Genomic DNA, 18,227 nt, shown 5'->3' on the forward strand with positions numbered 1-18,227 from the left:
TAGAGCCTCAGTTTCCTAATCTATAAGAGGGACATAATATAATATGCATATACATTTTCCAGGTTATCCTGAGTATCAGATGGGACTGAATCCTCTTGTACATGAGGCATTGTGCAAAACACTTGGGATGCATTAACACAGATGCTGACCTTTGAGGTCAACAAGGTTTACCAGAAAAAATGATATTTGAAAAATTGCATTTCTTTTGCACTTTCAGTTTACAAAGAAGTCCCCTTCACCCTATGAATGAGGAGTCATTCCTTTAATGTTAACAGGACAAAAATGAAGCTCACAAGTTAAATGATCTGCCCAAAGTCACAGGGTGACTCATGAGGGACAGACTCAAGTAAATGTTAAGTATATATAAATAAGTAAACTTTTAACTTTTGAGATTGAGATTTTAAGGGGTTGGATGAACAAATTCCTTTGCTATAAAAAGAGCTGCAATTAATATGAAACAGACAACCTAACTTTTTAAATGGGCATAAGACTTGAACAGGTACTTCACTAAGAGAGTATCCAAGTGGCCAACAACATGTGAACAGGTGTTTCATTAATCATCAGGCAAATGCGAATTAAAACCACAATGGGACACGTCTACACAGTCTCCAGGATGGTTAATTTGAACAAGGCTGAGTTTCACTGAGAATGAGGGATAACTGTGCCCTCATACTCTGCTGCTGGGAGTGGCAGTTAGGGCAACGTCTTTGGGAGACTGGCATTGTGCACTGAAGTAGACAATATGCCTCCCCATTGCTCTACAATTCCACTTGAGATGTATACCCAAAAGGAACATGTACACACACTCACCAAAAAACATGGATTAGAATGCTCGTAGCAACACTCTCTGTAATAGCCTAAACTAGAAACTCTCTAAACCCCATCAACAGTAGAATGTATGAATAAATTGCAGTAGTCATACAAAAAATACAATTGAGAATTAACAGTGAATGAACCATAACTTCACTCAACAATAAGAATGAACCTGGAAAACATAATGTTGAACGGAAGAGTGTATATTGTATCGTTCCATAAATGTAATGGATGGCAAAACTTGTCTATGGTGTTAGAAGTCAGTAGAGCATTGCCCTTGTGAGGAGGTTAGTGACAGGAAGGCACACAGAAGACATCTGGGTTCTGCTGATGCTTTGTTTCTTGATCTGGGTGCTGGTTACCCAGTGTGTTCATTAAGCTGTACACTTATGACTTGGGCACTTTTCTGTGTGTACCTTAAGTTTCACTTAAAAAGTTTTAAGAGTTACTCTTTTTCTTCCATAACTAGTACAGGTGTAGACAATCAACCAAGATCATTGTACAGAGTGAAGTGCTCTTGAACTTACCTCTTTCAACCTTTCATTTTCCACGAGCAAAGCATCCGCTTTTAGGTCATGTACATAGATTTCATTTTCTAAGACCTTCAGAATTTCAAAATGAGTTCTGATTTTATAGCTTTCGTGATCTCGTAATTGTTTTAATTCTTGCTTCACTTTATCCTGTTCACACATAAAACCCAGTTATCTCACAGAGTTCAACGAGCAGGGCACCAGTGTATTAGGTTGCCTGGACCACATTCAAAGAGGGGTTCTAGTTACAGCTGACCCTTGAACAATGCAGAAGTTAGAGGTGCCAACCTCTGCATAGTCAAAACTCTGCATATAACTTTACAGTTGGTCCTCTGCTTCCCCAGTGTCTCTCATCCACTGATTGATCCAACCACGGATCATGCAGTACTATAGTACATACTCACTGAAAAAAAATCTGCATGTATGTGGACCCATGCAGTTCAAGTCTATTTCGTTAAAGGGTCAACTGTAATTCCTTGACCATCAGCAGAAGCTGTGGATACCTTCCCTTGAAAAATTTAATATTAAACTACAAAGCTAATGGATTCTGGGAAGCAAGTTTATGGATCCCAAGTTAAGAGCCCAAGTTAAGTTGTTGAGACAACTTCACAAACTAGAATGTACTTTAATATATGAACAAATGCCTGGCAAAAACGCGGGAGAGGGAAGTGGAATCTGTTGACGCTCTTTCAGGGAGGATTTAATGTTTCTCAAAGGAAGAAGAATATTACTTCATGGATTTTTCATAATTCTCTACAGTTTACTGAATTCTCCAGTCAGTTCTTGATTCTTATACTGTTATAAATTGCATAGACTTTATTCATTGTATAATTATCCCTAGCAATATATTATTAAGGAAACAGAATTGTCTATACGGCATATCTACTTATAATTTTCTACTCCCATAATGCATTAAAAGTTACTTTTGATATCAGCAAACCTCAAAGAATAGGTTTCTATTTTTAATTAACCAATTCCACATACATTCACTGACTATTGATTATAAAATTTAAAAAGGTACTAAACCTCTTATTTACTTGCTCTCATTTCATTCACTCCCTCAATCCCTGCAACATTTGCCCATTTATCCTTGTCTTTATATGAATTTACCAGAATAATAGATCTGAAAAGACCCTTAGAAAACATAATCCAGTCTCTACCTTATAAATAAGGAAACTGAACTCCCGACATACACACACACACATACATATATATGAGTGCATTTTGTGACTAGAAATTTCAAAACATTGGTATTAACAGGATAAGTTTAAAAATGTGAATTTCTTGAAAACGCTAACAGTGCCAGGTAAGTATTACTGTCTAAATACACCAGTATTCTAATAAAAGAAAAAATGGATACATTGACTCTTTACCGCATCGTTAAAATATCTTAAAAAGTCTCTTGACAATTGAGCAATCTGATCATTCAGTAAATTCTGCTCCTGCTTTTGTGCTATAAGAGAGAGAAAATGAGAAAATTACTATCCACAATGTTCTTTAATTTAAAAAAATTAATCAAAATAAGATACATGCCTGGTTTTAAAAGCAAACTACTATTATAAGACATATTTCAAAAACTGGATGTTAGGTGCTCCCCAAGGCTGCATTTATCCATGGGTTTGACTTCTCAGAATCAACTATTTTTAACTCATTTAAAATTTTCTTCTTCCATTTTCTTTAAAAATTTTTTTCTTAAAAATGTTTATACGGCTATTTCTTGATTTGTCACTTTAAGATATTTTCTACTTACTTCCTAGTGTAGTAAAGGACATAGCATGCTTACTCCCATCCCCACCCACACCCTCCACATTCCCCCCTCTAAACTTCCCATAAAACTGTAGATTTTGTTTAAATGAATTTTAACTGTTTAGATCATTATAACAATGTAAATATTATTCACTGATAAGACAAATGGTGTAGTATGATTACATTTCCTTTGTGTAGTTTTTTTTTTTCCTAGAGTTAACTACATTTAAAAAAAAATTTTTTGCTTCATTTTCTATGTACATATCATTAATTCCTATCAAAATCTACAACAGAATTGTAAGATGTTTCTGAATATTACTTCTCACATGGTCAAACCCCTTAAGTAATCCATCAGATCCACCTCTCTGCCCTTCCCCACTGGCTGCTGTACATTTGTCTTCAGGCCTGCTGCACAGCTGACCTCCCGAGACTTCCCTTTGTGCCTCTCTCATGTTGGATCTCCTCTTTCTCTTGACATATTTCCTCTATTTGTTGAAGCAAATTTTGTGTAGCTTCCTGAGACAGAGTTAATGAGATATTTTGGTATCTTGTATATCTAAATATGTCTCTATTTCTATACCTGTATTTGACTGATAGTTTGGATGGGTGTCTAATGTTGGAAATTATTTTCTCTCAAAATTTTGAAGGCAATGTCTTCTAACTTCTGTTATGATATTGATCTTAAGAAATCTAAAACAATTATGATATCTCATCTTTTATGTGAGAGCTGCTTTTTTTATCTAAAAGTCTTCAGGAACTTCTCTGTTTTTCTCCTGAAATCCCAGAGTGATGTGGCTTAGTGTCTTTTCTTTCATACATTGTATTGAGGGTTTGACAAGGCCTTTCAACTAGGAAAATCATATTCTCCAGTTCAAAGAAATATTTTGTATTAATTCACTGATAACTTTATACGTCCCATTTGTTTTTTCAGTCTTCTTTTTCTGGCCTTCCTATTAGATATTTGCTATCTCAGAATAGTTTTCTAATTTTCTTATTCTTTTATCCTGTTAGCCCCTTATTTTTTTGTTCTATTTTCAGGGAAATTCCCTTAACTATTCTTATAATCCTCCTGTTGAATTCTAAACTTTAAGTTGTTGTATTTTTTATCTCTAAGAGTTCTTTTTTGTTCTTGGATTGTTCTTTCTTTTAAGCATCTTGTTCTTTTCTCAAAAATGCACTATCATTTTTCTCTAAGAATACACACATATAGTCTCCATAATAATGGAGACTGTATATGTATTATACAGAGAAAATATATACTCTCTGAGAATATATCTTTAAAAATCGTCTTATGTTCTTTGTGTTGTCTATGTTTCCACCAAGTTATGTTTTTCTATCTGCTTTAGTTTCTGTCTTTTGCATTAGAGTTTTTCCTGAGATGTTTGGTGATCTTTGACGACCTAATCCTATTTAAGAGTGAAGGACTAAAATGTTTGGTTCCTGGGTAGGCATCACTGCTCAGTGATCAGGAAGGGAGCAGCCATTTTGTTGGGGGGCTCTCCAATATAAGATTCTGTGGGGACTTTTCTCTGAAACTGCTCAGTTTCCTTGGGGAAGAATCCAACCATCTTCTTCAGAGCAGGGAAGGGATTACAGAAGAGTCATAACACAACTGGCTGGCAACCTTCATCAAGCTAGGCAGTGGAAGGGGGTCTCAGAACAGCACCTGTCTTCTGTCCTCCCTCATATCTGATATCCTCAAGTTTAGAACCCTCTGGCCCAATGTCTCTGCTGGCACTGGGGAGGAACAGTCACTCAACTGCCCAGAAGAGGGCATTTGATCTCAAGGTTCACTTGCTTGCCGTAACGACTTTCAGTCAATCTTTAGCCCCATGACTCATTTCTGCCTTCACAATATTCCAGTCTTCCAATGTCTAAGACTTCCTTGGTCCTGTGGAGAGAACTTCCTGCCTTCATGCGGTGCTTCTCTGCAAGCACTTGCTCTTCATACTTCTCTTTCTGCTAATACCTCTATCCAATTACACCTTCCAAAAGTTTGCTTATTATCAGCTGATGTCTTCTCTGCCAGTCTCTTTGTACTTGTGGGTTTATATCTTAAAAAAAAAATCCTTTGCATATATTTTTGTGAAGTTTCAATAGGGAGCAAAGATAGATACATGTGCTTTATCCATCATATTTAACCACAAGTCACAGTATTATTCTTTACGTGTTCTAAGCCCTTGTATTCTACCCTTTGTAAGTCTCACTGCTGGCAGGTGACGTGTATTTTCCTATTCTCTGAAGCACATTGCTCTTACGTCCCCTTTCCTTCTTTTCTCCTGCCTTCCCCTCTTTTCTCTACTTTCTTCAGTATTTTCTCCCTTGTCTGTGCCTTAAGAGAACCTTGCAACATACTGCAATATGTTGCTTACTTTCATACTCATAGTGTTTCTTATCTCCTCTCCTTAGTGCAAGAAGGGATGGGGGAAGGTTGGGGAAGTAGAAAATTGGGAACAGAGTACATATACATCATAAGTCTTGGTAAAAGACCAAGAAAACCTCATTAGACTAAATGAAAACCTGACAAAAGTGGAAAATCAACAGAGGAATGGGAACCAGATCAATTAATTACACAGGTACTTATTCTTACAATATTCTTATATTGTTTAAAATTGACCTTCTTTGACAATTACCACTATTCACTTTGAATACTTATTTCACAGTTGAACGTACTGGGTTTCCACATGACTGCCTCGTTTTGACACACTGGCTTTAATTCCCATCCCCACATTCGTCTATGCCAGCTGGTCAGTCCCACCCACCACAGTGCACATTTTTTACTCCTGTTCCAGTACTTTCTGTAATTTTTGGTCCTGGCCTTTTGATTCCCATGGCACTTCTTCCATCATCTAGAAGATGGAAGTGTTGGAAGTTGTCCTGCTTGACAACATAAATCCTTGGATAATGATCCTTTACTCCCCAAATTCAAGATAAGACTCACCTCTAGGGATTGTTCTGGATCTCTGAACTTTTGTGTGCACGGTTGGATGACCACATCCATTTTTTTGTGGAGAAAATAATTATTTTTATATAAAACACACACACATGGTTGTGCCATGTAAGAGAATGCAAAATATGCATACTTTCAGACACATTTCAATCCTCTATGAAGCCCCCAGATCTGAGGCAAGCTTTTATCTATCTCTGCCTTAGAGGCAGGTTAGTGAAAAAAATCTAATGAGTACCTACCTGATAAATGGTTAAAGTCATAGCTGGAAACAGGATATAATTTGTACATTCATGTTAAGAACAGAAAAAAAATTCTCCACAGGGTAGGAGATCAAGGAGTAGGTTATATCTTTACCAAGTACAGGGAGAAACCATATAACACAATTGCTACTAATTTTTAATTTTAAACAGTCTTTAACAGAGAAAAGGAAAAGTATGACAAGCGTTAACAGTAGGATTGTGGTGTAGAGGAGAGGAAAGTGGTAGAAGAGGCAAAAACCAGAGAATAGAGATTAAAGGTGATGGGGAAAATTGGAAGAACTTCACCCTGGCTTGTGAAGAATGACCCACCTTGTTAGAAGACACACTGAAATCCTTACGTGGGCTGGAGGTCAGTTACTAAGTGCTTCATACATACCTGTAAGAATATCAGCGAGCTCTCTGAATTTTCTGTTTCTGTCTGTGTACTCTTCTTCTGCCACCTGAAGTTGTGGAAGATACTCGCCTAGCTCGTCCTCCTTTATTTTGTTAATTTGCATTTCCTTGACAAATCTTTGCTTTAAAGACAGTAAAGCTGATTGTGAGGTATGATTTTTGGAGAATTCACATAATATTCTAGAGCAGAAGATAAGTTCTTTGTCTGTCTTGGCTCCTCCTATCCTAAGATACATAGAAAGGAATCTGGCACACACCAGACATTAAATAAATACTTGTTGGCTGACTCACTGGCTCTCTGGCAATCTATAATGTTAGGAGATTAAATTCACTGGGCTCTTCAAACATCCTTTCATTTCTATAGCTCTACTGCTATGTTTCCATTAATATTACCATGAATGTACCCCAAAAACATATTTGAGAAAATTTCTCTTAATTGATCATATTTTATGAAAAAACAAAACAAAACCAGCAGTGAAACAAAATATACACAAGTTCTAAGAAATGTGGATGTAAGAATGGGAAGAGGATAGAAATAAATGGATATAATACTACAATAAATATGTTAAAGCAAAACATGAAAATACTTGCTTATTTATTCAACCTCAGGCTTCATTTAGTTTCAAATGGAATATAGTTGAGTCTCTCTTAGAAAGTCAGGGTGGATTTAAAATGGTGACTAAGGCAGAGACAGACAACTGACATTTACCATCCATTCCCTGCCCTTCAGTATCAGGACTCCTGAGTGTTAGCTGAACATATGGCTGCCAACTAGAGTTATTTCTCAGCTCCCCATGCAGATGGGTGTGACCAACAAGTCTGTGAGCAGAAGTGGTGTGTGCCCTTTCTGCATCCTGCCCCCACAACAGGGAGTGGTATGTGCTCCCCAGGTCCCTCCTCTCTCCCCTAGCTGGAAGAGGATGAGAATGCAAGCTGCCACTTGGTCCCACAGATGTCAGCCTCATGACACCCCTTGACCTCTTCCCTTCAGCCTGTACCAGGAAGGAGAAATAAACATCTCTCTTCTGTAATGACCATGTCAGGGAGTCTTCTCAATGTGATACTCAGACTCTTAAGAGTTGAACAGGCCATGCTTGACCCAGTATACTCTTAAAAACTTCTATTTTTTATTTCTATCTAAGTTGCACACACACAAAATTTGAAGGAAACCCCAAGTGCCAGCAACTCCAGACATGCTTCCCCAGTGGAGGTGTCCTCACAACACAGTCGACCAGAGGCTAGTGTCCATTGGCCCCACCAGAGGGATAGCTTGGTGCAAGAGAAAGAGACCCACAGGGGTGGGTGTGAAGGCCTCCCTGGCTTAGAAGCCTCATGTTCAAATAGGAACCAACATCGTTCATGCATAACTTTCAAGTCCATGCAAGGGACATGCCCATTTAAAACAGGCACCAAACCCGGGAAAGCCCAATGCCCTGATTGCCCACCAGTCTTCTCCTGGTCAATAATGGGTCAGTCCGTACAAACAAGGTTGTCAGGCAATATAACTGGTAATCTATCTTTGTCAGGCTGCTAGGGGAAGGAGCCAGAAAGTCAAGCCAAGCTCAACATCCCAATAAAGGAGAGAGGGTTGCTAACCCTTTACTATACATCTGGCTTATGTTCACTGTGTTTTGGCATCTCTTTGATAGAGCACTTTGCTTACACCCTGCTTAATACAGTGATATGCTGGCCTGGTATGTTGCAACCCCCTCACCACCACCACCAAATTGCCATCATTAGAATCCTTATGAGTAATACAGAAAGGCAAACACATACATAAAACACCGTACTAGAAAAATATTACAATGCAGAATCAGGAGTAAATTTCTCCAGACTGCAGTGTTAACTCAGTCATGTAGTATCTATACTGTTTCCTAAAAGAGAATGGCCTGGGGACGGATAAGGAGGCATGTGGTTGCATTCATTCATTCCCTTCGCCAACACCACCCTAACAAGAAACCATGCTCTGGTTTTTGCTTGGAGAGAGGGTTTGGGTACCAGGTGCTGCTGAAGCTCAGGCAAGGTGCTGTTTGTCCGCTGGCTCAGCTTCTTGGAGGTGGGCAACCAGTCAGGCCCGCAGCTTCTTCAGATCCTTCAAATCTTGTCTCAGCTTCCCTGATTCCTGAGCCGGGTGCATACATAGCTCTGGCTTCTGCTGCAACACCTTGGAGTTGGAGCCTTGGACGGGAGAGACCAATGCAGGTACCAGTTGATGCTGGTGAGTTCTGCTCATCCTGCGACTTCCAGTTTGACCCTGCTTTCTCCATTCCCTGTCCATCTTTCCTTCCACAAAGTCTGCCTGCTGCCTTTAGGCCCCAGCTGACAGACTCACTAGACTGTAACCAGCTCCCACAAGTGCGGACGGTCAAATCCTCTAATAAACCCCTTGCCTGGTGCTCTGCTTCTCTGACTGAACCTTGCCGATACAGGGCTGTAGGGCCCAGCAGATCCACCTGTGATCAACATTGTCTGTGCAAGATGAGAAGGATGTAGAAAGCTGTGCAAGCTCTGATAGTAGTGGAGGCCCCTGGGTATCGGAGCCACGTCTACAGAAGACTTAGTCACAGCACCGCCTGTGCTGAGAAAACACCTCTCAAGATTTGGAAGTTTGTATTCTGAACCAGTGACTAATATTCAGAGCTGTTTCCCTTGGAATCTGTGGGTCAGGGGCCCAAGTGGTGATGGGACTCCTCTCTATTAAACCTAATAATTTTGCTTTCCCTCACCGTGAACTTGGCTCTGTCGGTTTAGAGACCCTGCTACTGGTGAGAAGAGTGATTCCACCAAGGGCACAATAATGCTTCCATACACCGAAATCTGAGGTTGTTTCCTCTCCATTTCAGGCTCCTCGTGCCACTGAACTAAAGGCAGAAATGGGATTCCCATGTGCCTAGGGTTATTGATGATGATTATCAACGGGAAAGGGATTTGTAACAATGGCACACAGGCTGCCACCTGCTCATGTCTTTGTATAAATGAGACACAGGGGGACACAGCCTTGCAGTGGGCTCACAGCCTGGCAAGTGGACTGTCTGTAGCAGTTTTCTCATCTGCAGTCTTGTACTTCTAATTGACTTATTTTGCCTAATTGCATTGTGTAAGTGTGAATGCAATGTTAAATCGTGTCCTTCTCTTATTCCTTAAGAGGTTTGCCCTCATTGCTTTACCATTAAGTATGACTGGTGAACTCAAAAAATATCTGAGATGCTGGCTACTTCCAGTCACCTACTTAAACCACTAGGCATATTGTTCTAGCTTCCTAATTGGTCTTGCATCCACCACTGCTTTCCTAAATTCTACTCAACATAGTAGCTAGAGGGGTCCTATTTAAATGAAAATCTGATTATTTCAGCCCTCCACTCAGAACCTTCCAATGGCTTCCCAGCCCATGCATAGAAAAAGACAAAGCATCCACAATGTCCTATAAGGTGTGGCAGACCTGGAGTTACCCACTGTAGATTGCCCCTCAAGGAAGAATTCACTGCCCCGTGGCAAGGAGTGGTTAGCTGACAGCCTCCAGCAGTTGGCTCCTTCAGAGTGGATTGGATACCTAGCCAAGATGATCTTCTTTGAGGGGTGGCCTCCAATGAACTGCATGAGCAAGGAGATGGTACAAGGGTGGAGCCATTTCTGCCCAAGGCAGGCCTCTTCTAATGGACAATCCTTGCCCTGGAGCTCCCCAGAGCAAGCCTACAGTTTACATAATGGCCTGATGACTTCCCCTGCCCCCTTCCCTAATAAACCTTTGCACTTCTAATTCACATCAGCATTTGCTTCTGGAAGATGAGTCCCTGGCCCCTCCAGCACTCTCCCCCATCTGACCAGCCAAGCTGCCTCCCTGTCATTCCTCAAATAGGACAGTCCTGACCCAGAACCTTCACGCTCAGCATGCCCTCTGCCGGGAGCGCCTTCTCCAGATACCTTCACGTCACACTTCCTTGTATCCTTCGGGGCTGTAACCTCCTCTGACTCCCTGTTTAGAATGGCACACGGTCTGCACTACATACACTCACCCTAGCCCACTTCCCTTTTTACTTTCTCTGTAACATTTATCACCATTGAATATATTACATGTCCTACTGTTTATCTTGTTTATTTTCAATCCCCCATCCCAACCCCACTGGAATGTAAGCTCCATAAGGGCAAAGCTCTTTGGGTTTTTTTTTTTTTTTTTCCTTTTTAAAAATTTCTGTTCTGAAATGCTCCCCGCCTTGCCTCTTCTCCCTTCTGTTTCGGCTCCTTTTGTGCGGATTTGAGCAGTGCTTTCTTTCTGTTCTTTGTTCCCTGACTTGTGCCAGTTTCCATTTCCCCTCTTCCTATTTCTGGCCATCCCCCTTCTGATGTCTCTCCTCTGAGTTCCTATATTTCCATATAGCTGATCTTCCTTGGCACTTCTATGAATTTTTTTCCCTTAAATTCATAGAGAAATGTTGAGTCACAGTTTTCACCTGTTCCCGCACCAATTTCCTGAGAGTTCTTCATTTGTTGGAAAGTTTTGTGCCTTCTTCGCTTGTTTTCCTCATAGTATTTCTGTGTGGAAGACATATAGGCTTCTTTTTTGTTATTCATATTAGAAAGAATTGGCTTTTTCTGGGACCAGTTATCTGCAGAGGGTTTCTGCAGGACCTGGCAGGGTGTGTGTGGCGGGGGAGAAGTGGCCTTGGACCAGAGTAAGATCTAAACTTTGAAAGATGGGGACTCCCTACTCCCTTACTACAGTGAGGCACTTTGTCTTCCAACAAAGTTCCTCTCTGGGTAGGTAGCCAGGCCTTTTTTCCCTCTTCAAACCGAATTAAATTCAGGAAGCCTTCTATGACCATCCCTCTTCTCCTCGGCTCCTCTATCAATGGTGGTCTCCAAGAAACATGCCTTTGCTGTCAAGGTAACACCATCACTTCAAAAAGGTTTGTTTTCTGTTGTGTTTCTGGAGAGCTCCCCCCTCAGGGCCCCCTGGGCCCTTTCAGTGCCTTTTCTCTCCACCTCTCCCAGCGCCCAGGCTCTCTTCTAGCCCAGGCTGGCTCTTGGCAGTTCCCAGGTCAGTATGATGCCCTCCCTTTGAGGAGGACTTCTGAGATTGGCCTCGCTGGTCTCCCTCACTCTGCCTGACTTTCCCCAGCCACTCCTGGCCCAGCTCTGTCTGTATGGTTTTCTCCAAAACTCTACCTGCCTCCAAGGACTTTGCCAGCACTTGTACCTAATTTGGAGTGTGTGAGGATTTTACTTTTTTAACTGAAAAAAAAAATTTCTTGTTGTTCTATTTCTTTTCTTGGAAAAGAAGAAAGATTCAGAATTAAATTGTAGTCTTGTTCATCCTAGAAGATTTAGCTTACATTTAACAGATGAAAATCGCATGTAATATACCCCCCCGTGCATAGAGCCATCAAAAATTGTTCTTAGATGTAAAATAAAATTTACCTCATACTTGCTCAACTCTTGAATTAACTTTTTTTCTTTGACAACAAATTCCTCCTCCTCTCTTTTTAATTCTATTGTAAGTTGTTCAATCTGTGCCAAAAATTCATTGACCTTGTTTTCTCTAAGATTGGTCTAATTAGAAAAAAAAATGAAGATTAATCATTTGTCTTGCAGTAGTCAGTCTTATATTTTTCAAAAAGCCAGGTAAATTAATATCTCTTTGCATGAGACTTGGCTCTGATTTCAGGTTATATTATTTCTTAGTAACCACTGAGAGGGATCTTTTTTCCCTCCAAAATTAATTTCTTCATCAAACAGTATCTATAAATGATATGAGGAAATGGAGAATGGGAATAGTGAGGGATGGAGGGGAGGTAGAGGATAAATACAGGAGCTAAATAAGTGCCGTTTAGTCTCTTTATTTTTAGAGACAATTCCCCTAAACACTATCCTCAAGTTTCAGTTAGGTGCTTCAAAGGCATATTCTGGAGAGAATTGTTACTTTGCTAATTCCTATAGTTATTATACAGCAAATGGATACATTTCCTAAGACAGTTGCAGAATTCACTCTAAACATGAAATCAACAAAAAAGGAAAATACATTTTAATAATGTAAGGTGTAATGAAACACTGAAGTAGCATTACTGACATGCAACACAGGGAGTAAATACTAAGTTCCTTGAATTCTCCTACCTCTTGTAGTAAGTCGCTGCGTTTAAGTTCAGCTTCCTGAATTTTATTTATAATTTCTTGCATTTCATCCTTTACCCTGGCAGTCCAACGTGCATGTTTTTTTAGTAAACAAGCTATTTTCCACTGAGTTATGCCACTAGAGATTAGAACAAAAAGAATTACCATCAATTTGACATCACTGTTTACTGAAAAGATGAAGGAATTCAAAACAAAACAAATTATACAAAATTGTGCCATTGATGATGTAGACTAGGCACGTTAGCGGAAAAAGTAAGACAAAACGTTAACTGCCTCAGTGCCCTCTCTGCCAGCTGCTCCACGTTAAGTGGCATCAGTACATCCAACAGGTCAGCAGACAAACCACACTTGGTAGCTCGCCTCCTTTAGGTAAGCGGGGAAGGCTCAGGGAAGGGTGGGAAAAGAAGAGTCCCAGACAGACATAGCAATGGAATTACCTAAACTACTCAAAGTGCTAGTAAGAGATTTCAAGCTTCAGGGCTCTCAAATTTTTCTCTCCACTAGCAAAGCTATATAATTAGAGAAGGGTAAAAAATATGCAATTGGAGTCTTATAAATGATATTAATAACAATGACAACAACAATAAAATACAGCTAAGTCTCCACAAGTGCTTTCTAGGTGCTGGGCACAGAGCTGTCTCTGTTACATGAACCATCTCACTTTATCATTCGCAGTGATCTTACCAGGTGGGTGCTATTACCATTCTCCGCTTTCTAGGGATGGGAGCAGAGAGATTATCAAATCACTTGGCCTGAGTCACAGAGCTAGTAAGCGGCAGAACAACCAAAGTAGCCCATCTGCAAAGCCAGGGTGCTTTTAACCACCCTCCTTTGTCCCTGTAAATCACCTCCCTTACCGGTTCACATAGAAGCCTGAATGAGCAAAAGGCATTGCACACATCTTGGCAATTTTACTCTTTGGTGATGTCACCTGATTGGAATGAAAAACTTCGGTTCTGTTCAATGCCAAAAAATCAAACAAACACATCTACATCCAAGAGAACTCACACAATTTAATTTGGGAAAATAGTTTCCTTGAACTCTAGCAACCAACAAGCACTCTGATTTCCTCCTAAGTTTGAAGCACTGTTAATTAAGATAACATATACAACTTAAAATATAAATGAGCTTTTTTTTTTTTTTACCATCTCTGATTTTCTCTTTCCAGGTTATCATTCAGGATTTTTATTTGTTTCTGATATACTTCCTTTGTTGCTCTAAAACAAGAAAAAATGTATTGGATTTTGCATTTGTGGGAGCTGCCAGGATGTATAAAAGATTTTATGTATAATTCTCATGCACAGTAAGATTACCGTCTAATTGGGAGACAAAACAAGCCTTGTGAAACAACTAAAGATTTTAGTGGCAGACTAATGGAAAGACAATTACCATTTTATGTGAGTGCAAACTGATTTTGCAAGTATTGAACCCAAGGACAGAGAAGAATAACTCTGGGGGAAGCCATCGAGGGTTACTGGAGGATAATGTTTAATACAGGGAGGAACATGGATTCCCAGAATGGAGCTGTGATCTCACCAAGGAAAGGACATCATCATTTGCAAAGACACAGAGGAAAGGAGCAGTAAATCAGGACACCTGTGACCAAGGCAGACTTGCTGCATCCAGAGGACATGAAGGGAAATCACACTGTGACACAGGAGGGATTAAGGTTGACAAATTGGTAAGAAACTCTAGATTTTGGATTGAGTTCTGACTTGATCAGTGTACAATTCAGAAAGCCAACATAGATTCCCGAACTAGGGATAGGTGGTAATTAAGGATGGAAGATGTGCTTATGAATCTAGGATGGACGGGGGTATGAAGACTCTAACATAGGTATTAGAAGCACAGAACTCAGCACCTGTCTATCCTTTCCACGAAAGAGTCAATGATAATGACTCTTCTGGACTGTAAAACAGAGAGAGCTAATTATAAACCTCCTTTTCTATAGTGTATTAGAAATTGGCATAGATTTGCTGTTACCATTTATTAAAAAATAAATGCAGGGGAATGAAGATCAAAAATTTCAAAGGCAGCAAACATACCGATGAAGATCCTTGAGGGTGAGAAGTCCTTCTTCCATATTTTTGATGTCTACTCTTCTTTTTGATAGGAAGTTTTCTTTCTGAGTTATAAATGACAGTTGTTTCTGATTTCTACCATGAAAATACAGTTATTGTATGTCAAAGGTTGAAATAATTGTTTTTAACTTTTCAGCATAAGAAAATATGTAATCACAGACAATTTAAAAAGTAGTTTGGAAAGTTCTGTTCATGAACTATTTACCAAATAAATTAGTAAAAACAGAAACCAAGTTTTTTTTCCTAGTGGTGGCTAAACCTAAATTTATGGAAATCTCCAAGCTATGAAAAGAACATTAACTGCGATAGTAACCACAGAACCACAACAACAGTTCTATAATGCTTCATCTCCTGAGTGGGTGTGTGTCTTTTTAATGAATTTATCAATTCCTTTATGTTCTTTTATAAAAGGTGAAGGAATCACTCAGACCTACTTTGGATAGTGGTCTACCTCTTGCCCGCAGAGTGACCTTTAAAAGAAACTTCACTTGTGGACGAGCCTCAGTTTTCCCATCCGTAAAATGGGGAACACCTATCTCCTTGGTACCAGGATTAACCAACATGTAAATTCCTCAAGCGAGTGGTTGGTACCCATGAGTATTTTATTTAAAAAAATTTGTCTCTAACTTGCAGAGAGAATAATGGGAAGTTTATGACTTTGTTCAAATTTGCAGACATTGATAGGGACATGCCTGTAACAGCAAGTACTTTATCCACATGTCTCATCTTCCTCAAAACTGCTATGATGGAGGTGGGCATAGCTCAGTGGTAGAGCGCATGTTTAGCATGCATGAGTTTCTGAGGTCCTGGGTTCAATTCCCAGTTCCTCCATTAAAAAAAAAAAAAAAAACTGCTATTGACTGAATTATGTTGAAGCCCAAAATTTATATGTTGAAGCCATAGCCCTCAATGAGATGATATTTGAAAATGATGCCTGTGGGAGGTGATTAGGTTTATCTGAGGTCATGAGGGTGGAGTCCTCATGATAAGATTAGTGCCAGAGAGCTTGCTCTCTCTCTTTACTGTGTGAGGACACAGTAAGAAGGTGGCTGGCCATCTGCAAGTCAGGAAGAGAGCTCTCACCAGAACCTGATCATGCTGGCACCTTGATCTCAGATGTCCAGCCTCCAGAACTGTTGTTTAAAACCCTCAGTCTAGGGGAATTTGTATGGCAGCCCAAGCTGAAGACGACAAAAACCAGTAACAGTAGTAAATGGTTTAGTGTTACAATTATTTATCATCAGTACATTTTATGATTCAAACTTATAACCTAGTATTAATCTGAGGAAAGTTTTTTGCCTAAAGAATACTAACAGTATTATTTGCAGTAGGCTGTTCAATTGGATGGTAAAATGATTGCAACAACTCTCTGCATCTTAAATGCTACAACAATGACCATAAATTCATCTTCATGTCAGTGGGCCTGGACACCATAATTACACTTCCATGTGATTTAACTTTGAGTGTAGTAATGGATTATTACTTACATAATTCATGCGTGCAAGATGTTATGCTGTAATACTCATTAGGAAAACACTGGTGAATGCCCACTACCTGCTAAGCAATGGACAAGATCCTGGGGATATAGTTCTGAGTAAGACAGAGCAACTGCCCTGATCTGCTCATGGTTCAGTGGGACAGATGGGTTTGTACCCAGCTGATAACAATACAGTCACTGATGAAAGAGAATGACCGCAGAGGGCTGTTTCAGAAGGACCATTCTGGTGAAAGGGAGGGAGACACATTAGGGGTGGTAAGGCAGAAAGTAGGAAGGACTTTTGAGAGGCAAACCAAAATAAAGAGGCTAAAAGGAGTGAAAAGAACAGAAATGGAGAGGAGAATAGGACATGTTTGAGAAATATTTGGGAGGTGCAATTAACAAGCCTTAGTGCTTGAGTGGCGTCCAAGTGAATGACAGGAGTTTCCTTGAATAATTCCCCAGCCTCTGGGTTAGGGGATTGTGTCAATTACCAAACCTTTCTCTGAGATAGGAAATGCAGGCGCAGAGCCAGTTTCTGTTGAAGGTAGATCTCATAATTTCTCTAAACAGCCTCATGGGGTAAAAGCATAATTATTCTTTCAAGAATCTGATTTAGAAGTAAAAATAATGGATTTGGTGTTTATGGATTTGATCTGACCCATATGAGGAAAGCAATTTTTAGTATATACAGAGGCAAATTAGGAATATGTTTATTTATGATTGGGTAGATAGTATTTCATTGTTGTCAATAGATTTTAAAACTAGGATAAGTTTAACTGGAGTGTCACCACTTTGACAGTAGAGGAAGCAATCCATAACTATAGCATGTTGATTCATGTATGGACCATGGATAGAAACGTACTCAGCATACAATTTCTGTTTCTGCATAAAAACTTTTTCCTCCTCATTTAAGACAATCTTATATTGTCTGGTAACAGCATTCAATTTCTCTCGTAGATCTTTGTTCTCTAGATGATATTTGTGTAGTTTTTCAGCTATCTAGGAAAAAAAAAAAGGAATTGAAGTAGAGGATTTGCTTCATGGCTCCTTTGAGGGGTCAAGGACAGGTGGGCAACTCCCTAGAGCACTGGGTGTATTACTTAGCACACAATGACAATGCCATAAATGTTGAGTGATTTAATTCTGTATCAAATATGTAATTGTACATTTGGGGGCCTCTTCTATAAAGTATGATAAAAGTGTAGAAAGGTAAACACTGATGCAAAACCATAAAATAATAATTTATACTGAAATAAGAACTGAGATTAATAAACTAGGATCATTCAGCAAGATCTGTATGTCTTTTTCCCCAGAAGATAAACTACACCAGGGAAAAGAAAATGCAACTTTAATACAAGCTCTTGCTCAAAACCTCTTAGACTGGATATCATGCTTGCCTGTTGTTAGATATTTATATTCTAGGACAAAAAGTGTTCTGAATGAGGTTAGAACTTTGTGCTTGGATATCTCTACTGAATTGCTTCAAACGATGTAAGAAAGTTAGGTTTGGTAGGAATGGTGGGCTGAATAATTCAAAATAAACTTTGGGCTAAGGATCACTAAAATAGCTGGATGAAAAGAGATCTTTTTAAAAGTGTTGAAGAACTAACAAGATAATGAGGAATTAGGAGGCCTAATTCTGCAAGAAAGCAAGAATCCAGACTGAAAAATCTAGCCCTGAAAACTTCTTTTACTCTAAGTACATTTACTGATATGGAAAAAGCCACTTTGAAACTGAGTTTTGGATCTCTAGCATGAATGACATGGGGGACAAAAGTCAACACTTAGAGCTCATCCAAGTGTTGAGCCTGATAAACCTCCCACCACTTTAGTCTGGGATCCCAAAGA

At 39.5% G+C, this 18,227-nt stretch overlaps 1 protein-coding gene across 1 annotated transcript in view; it reads right to left on the bottom strand.

Annotated features, from left to right (window-relative positions):
• CCDC175 (coiled-coil domain containing 175) overlaps positions 1-18,227 on the bottom strand; it is a 56,584-nt gene that overhangs the window by 10,748 nt on the left and 27,609 nt on the right. Inside the window, exons 9-16 of the mRNA XM_031453798.2 lie at positions 17,242-17,378; positions 14,864-14,974; positions 13,964-14,035; positions 12,801-12,936; positions 12,108-12,239; positions 6,676-6,814; positions 2,717-2,796; positions 1,341-1,493 (exon numbers count right to left, since the gene is read on the bottom strand). Of these exons, the coding sequence (XP_031309658.2) occupies positions 1,341-1,493; positions 2,717-2,796; positions 6,676-6,814; positions 12,108-12,239; positions 12,801-12,936; positions 13,964-14,035; positions 14,864-14,974; positions 17,242-17,378 (960 nt within the window). The remainder of the gene's footprint in view (positions 1-1,340; positions 1,494-2,716; positions 2,797-6,675; positions 6,815-12,107; positions 12,240-12,800; positions 12,937-13,963; positions 14,036-14,863; positions 14,975-17,241; positions 17,379-18,227) is intronic.

This window comes from Camelus dromedarius, chromosome 5, assembly GCF_036321535.1.
Source record: "Camelus dromedarius isolate mCamDro1 chromosome 5, mCamDro1.pat, whole genome shotgun sequence".
In the NCBI taxonomy this organism is placed as follows: Eukaryota; Metazoa; Chordata; class Mammalia; order Artiodactyla; family Camelidae; genus Camelus; species Camelus dromedarius.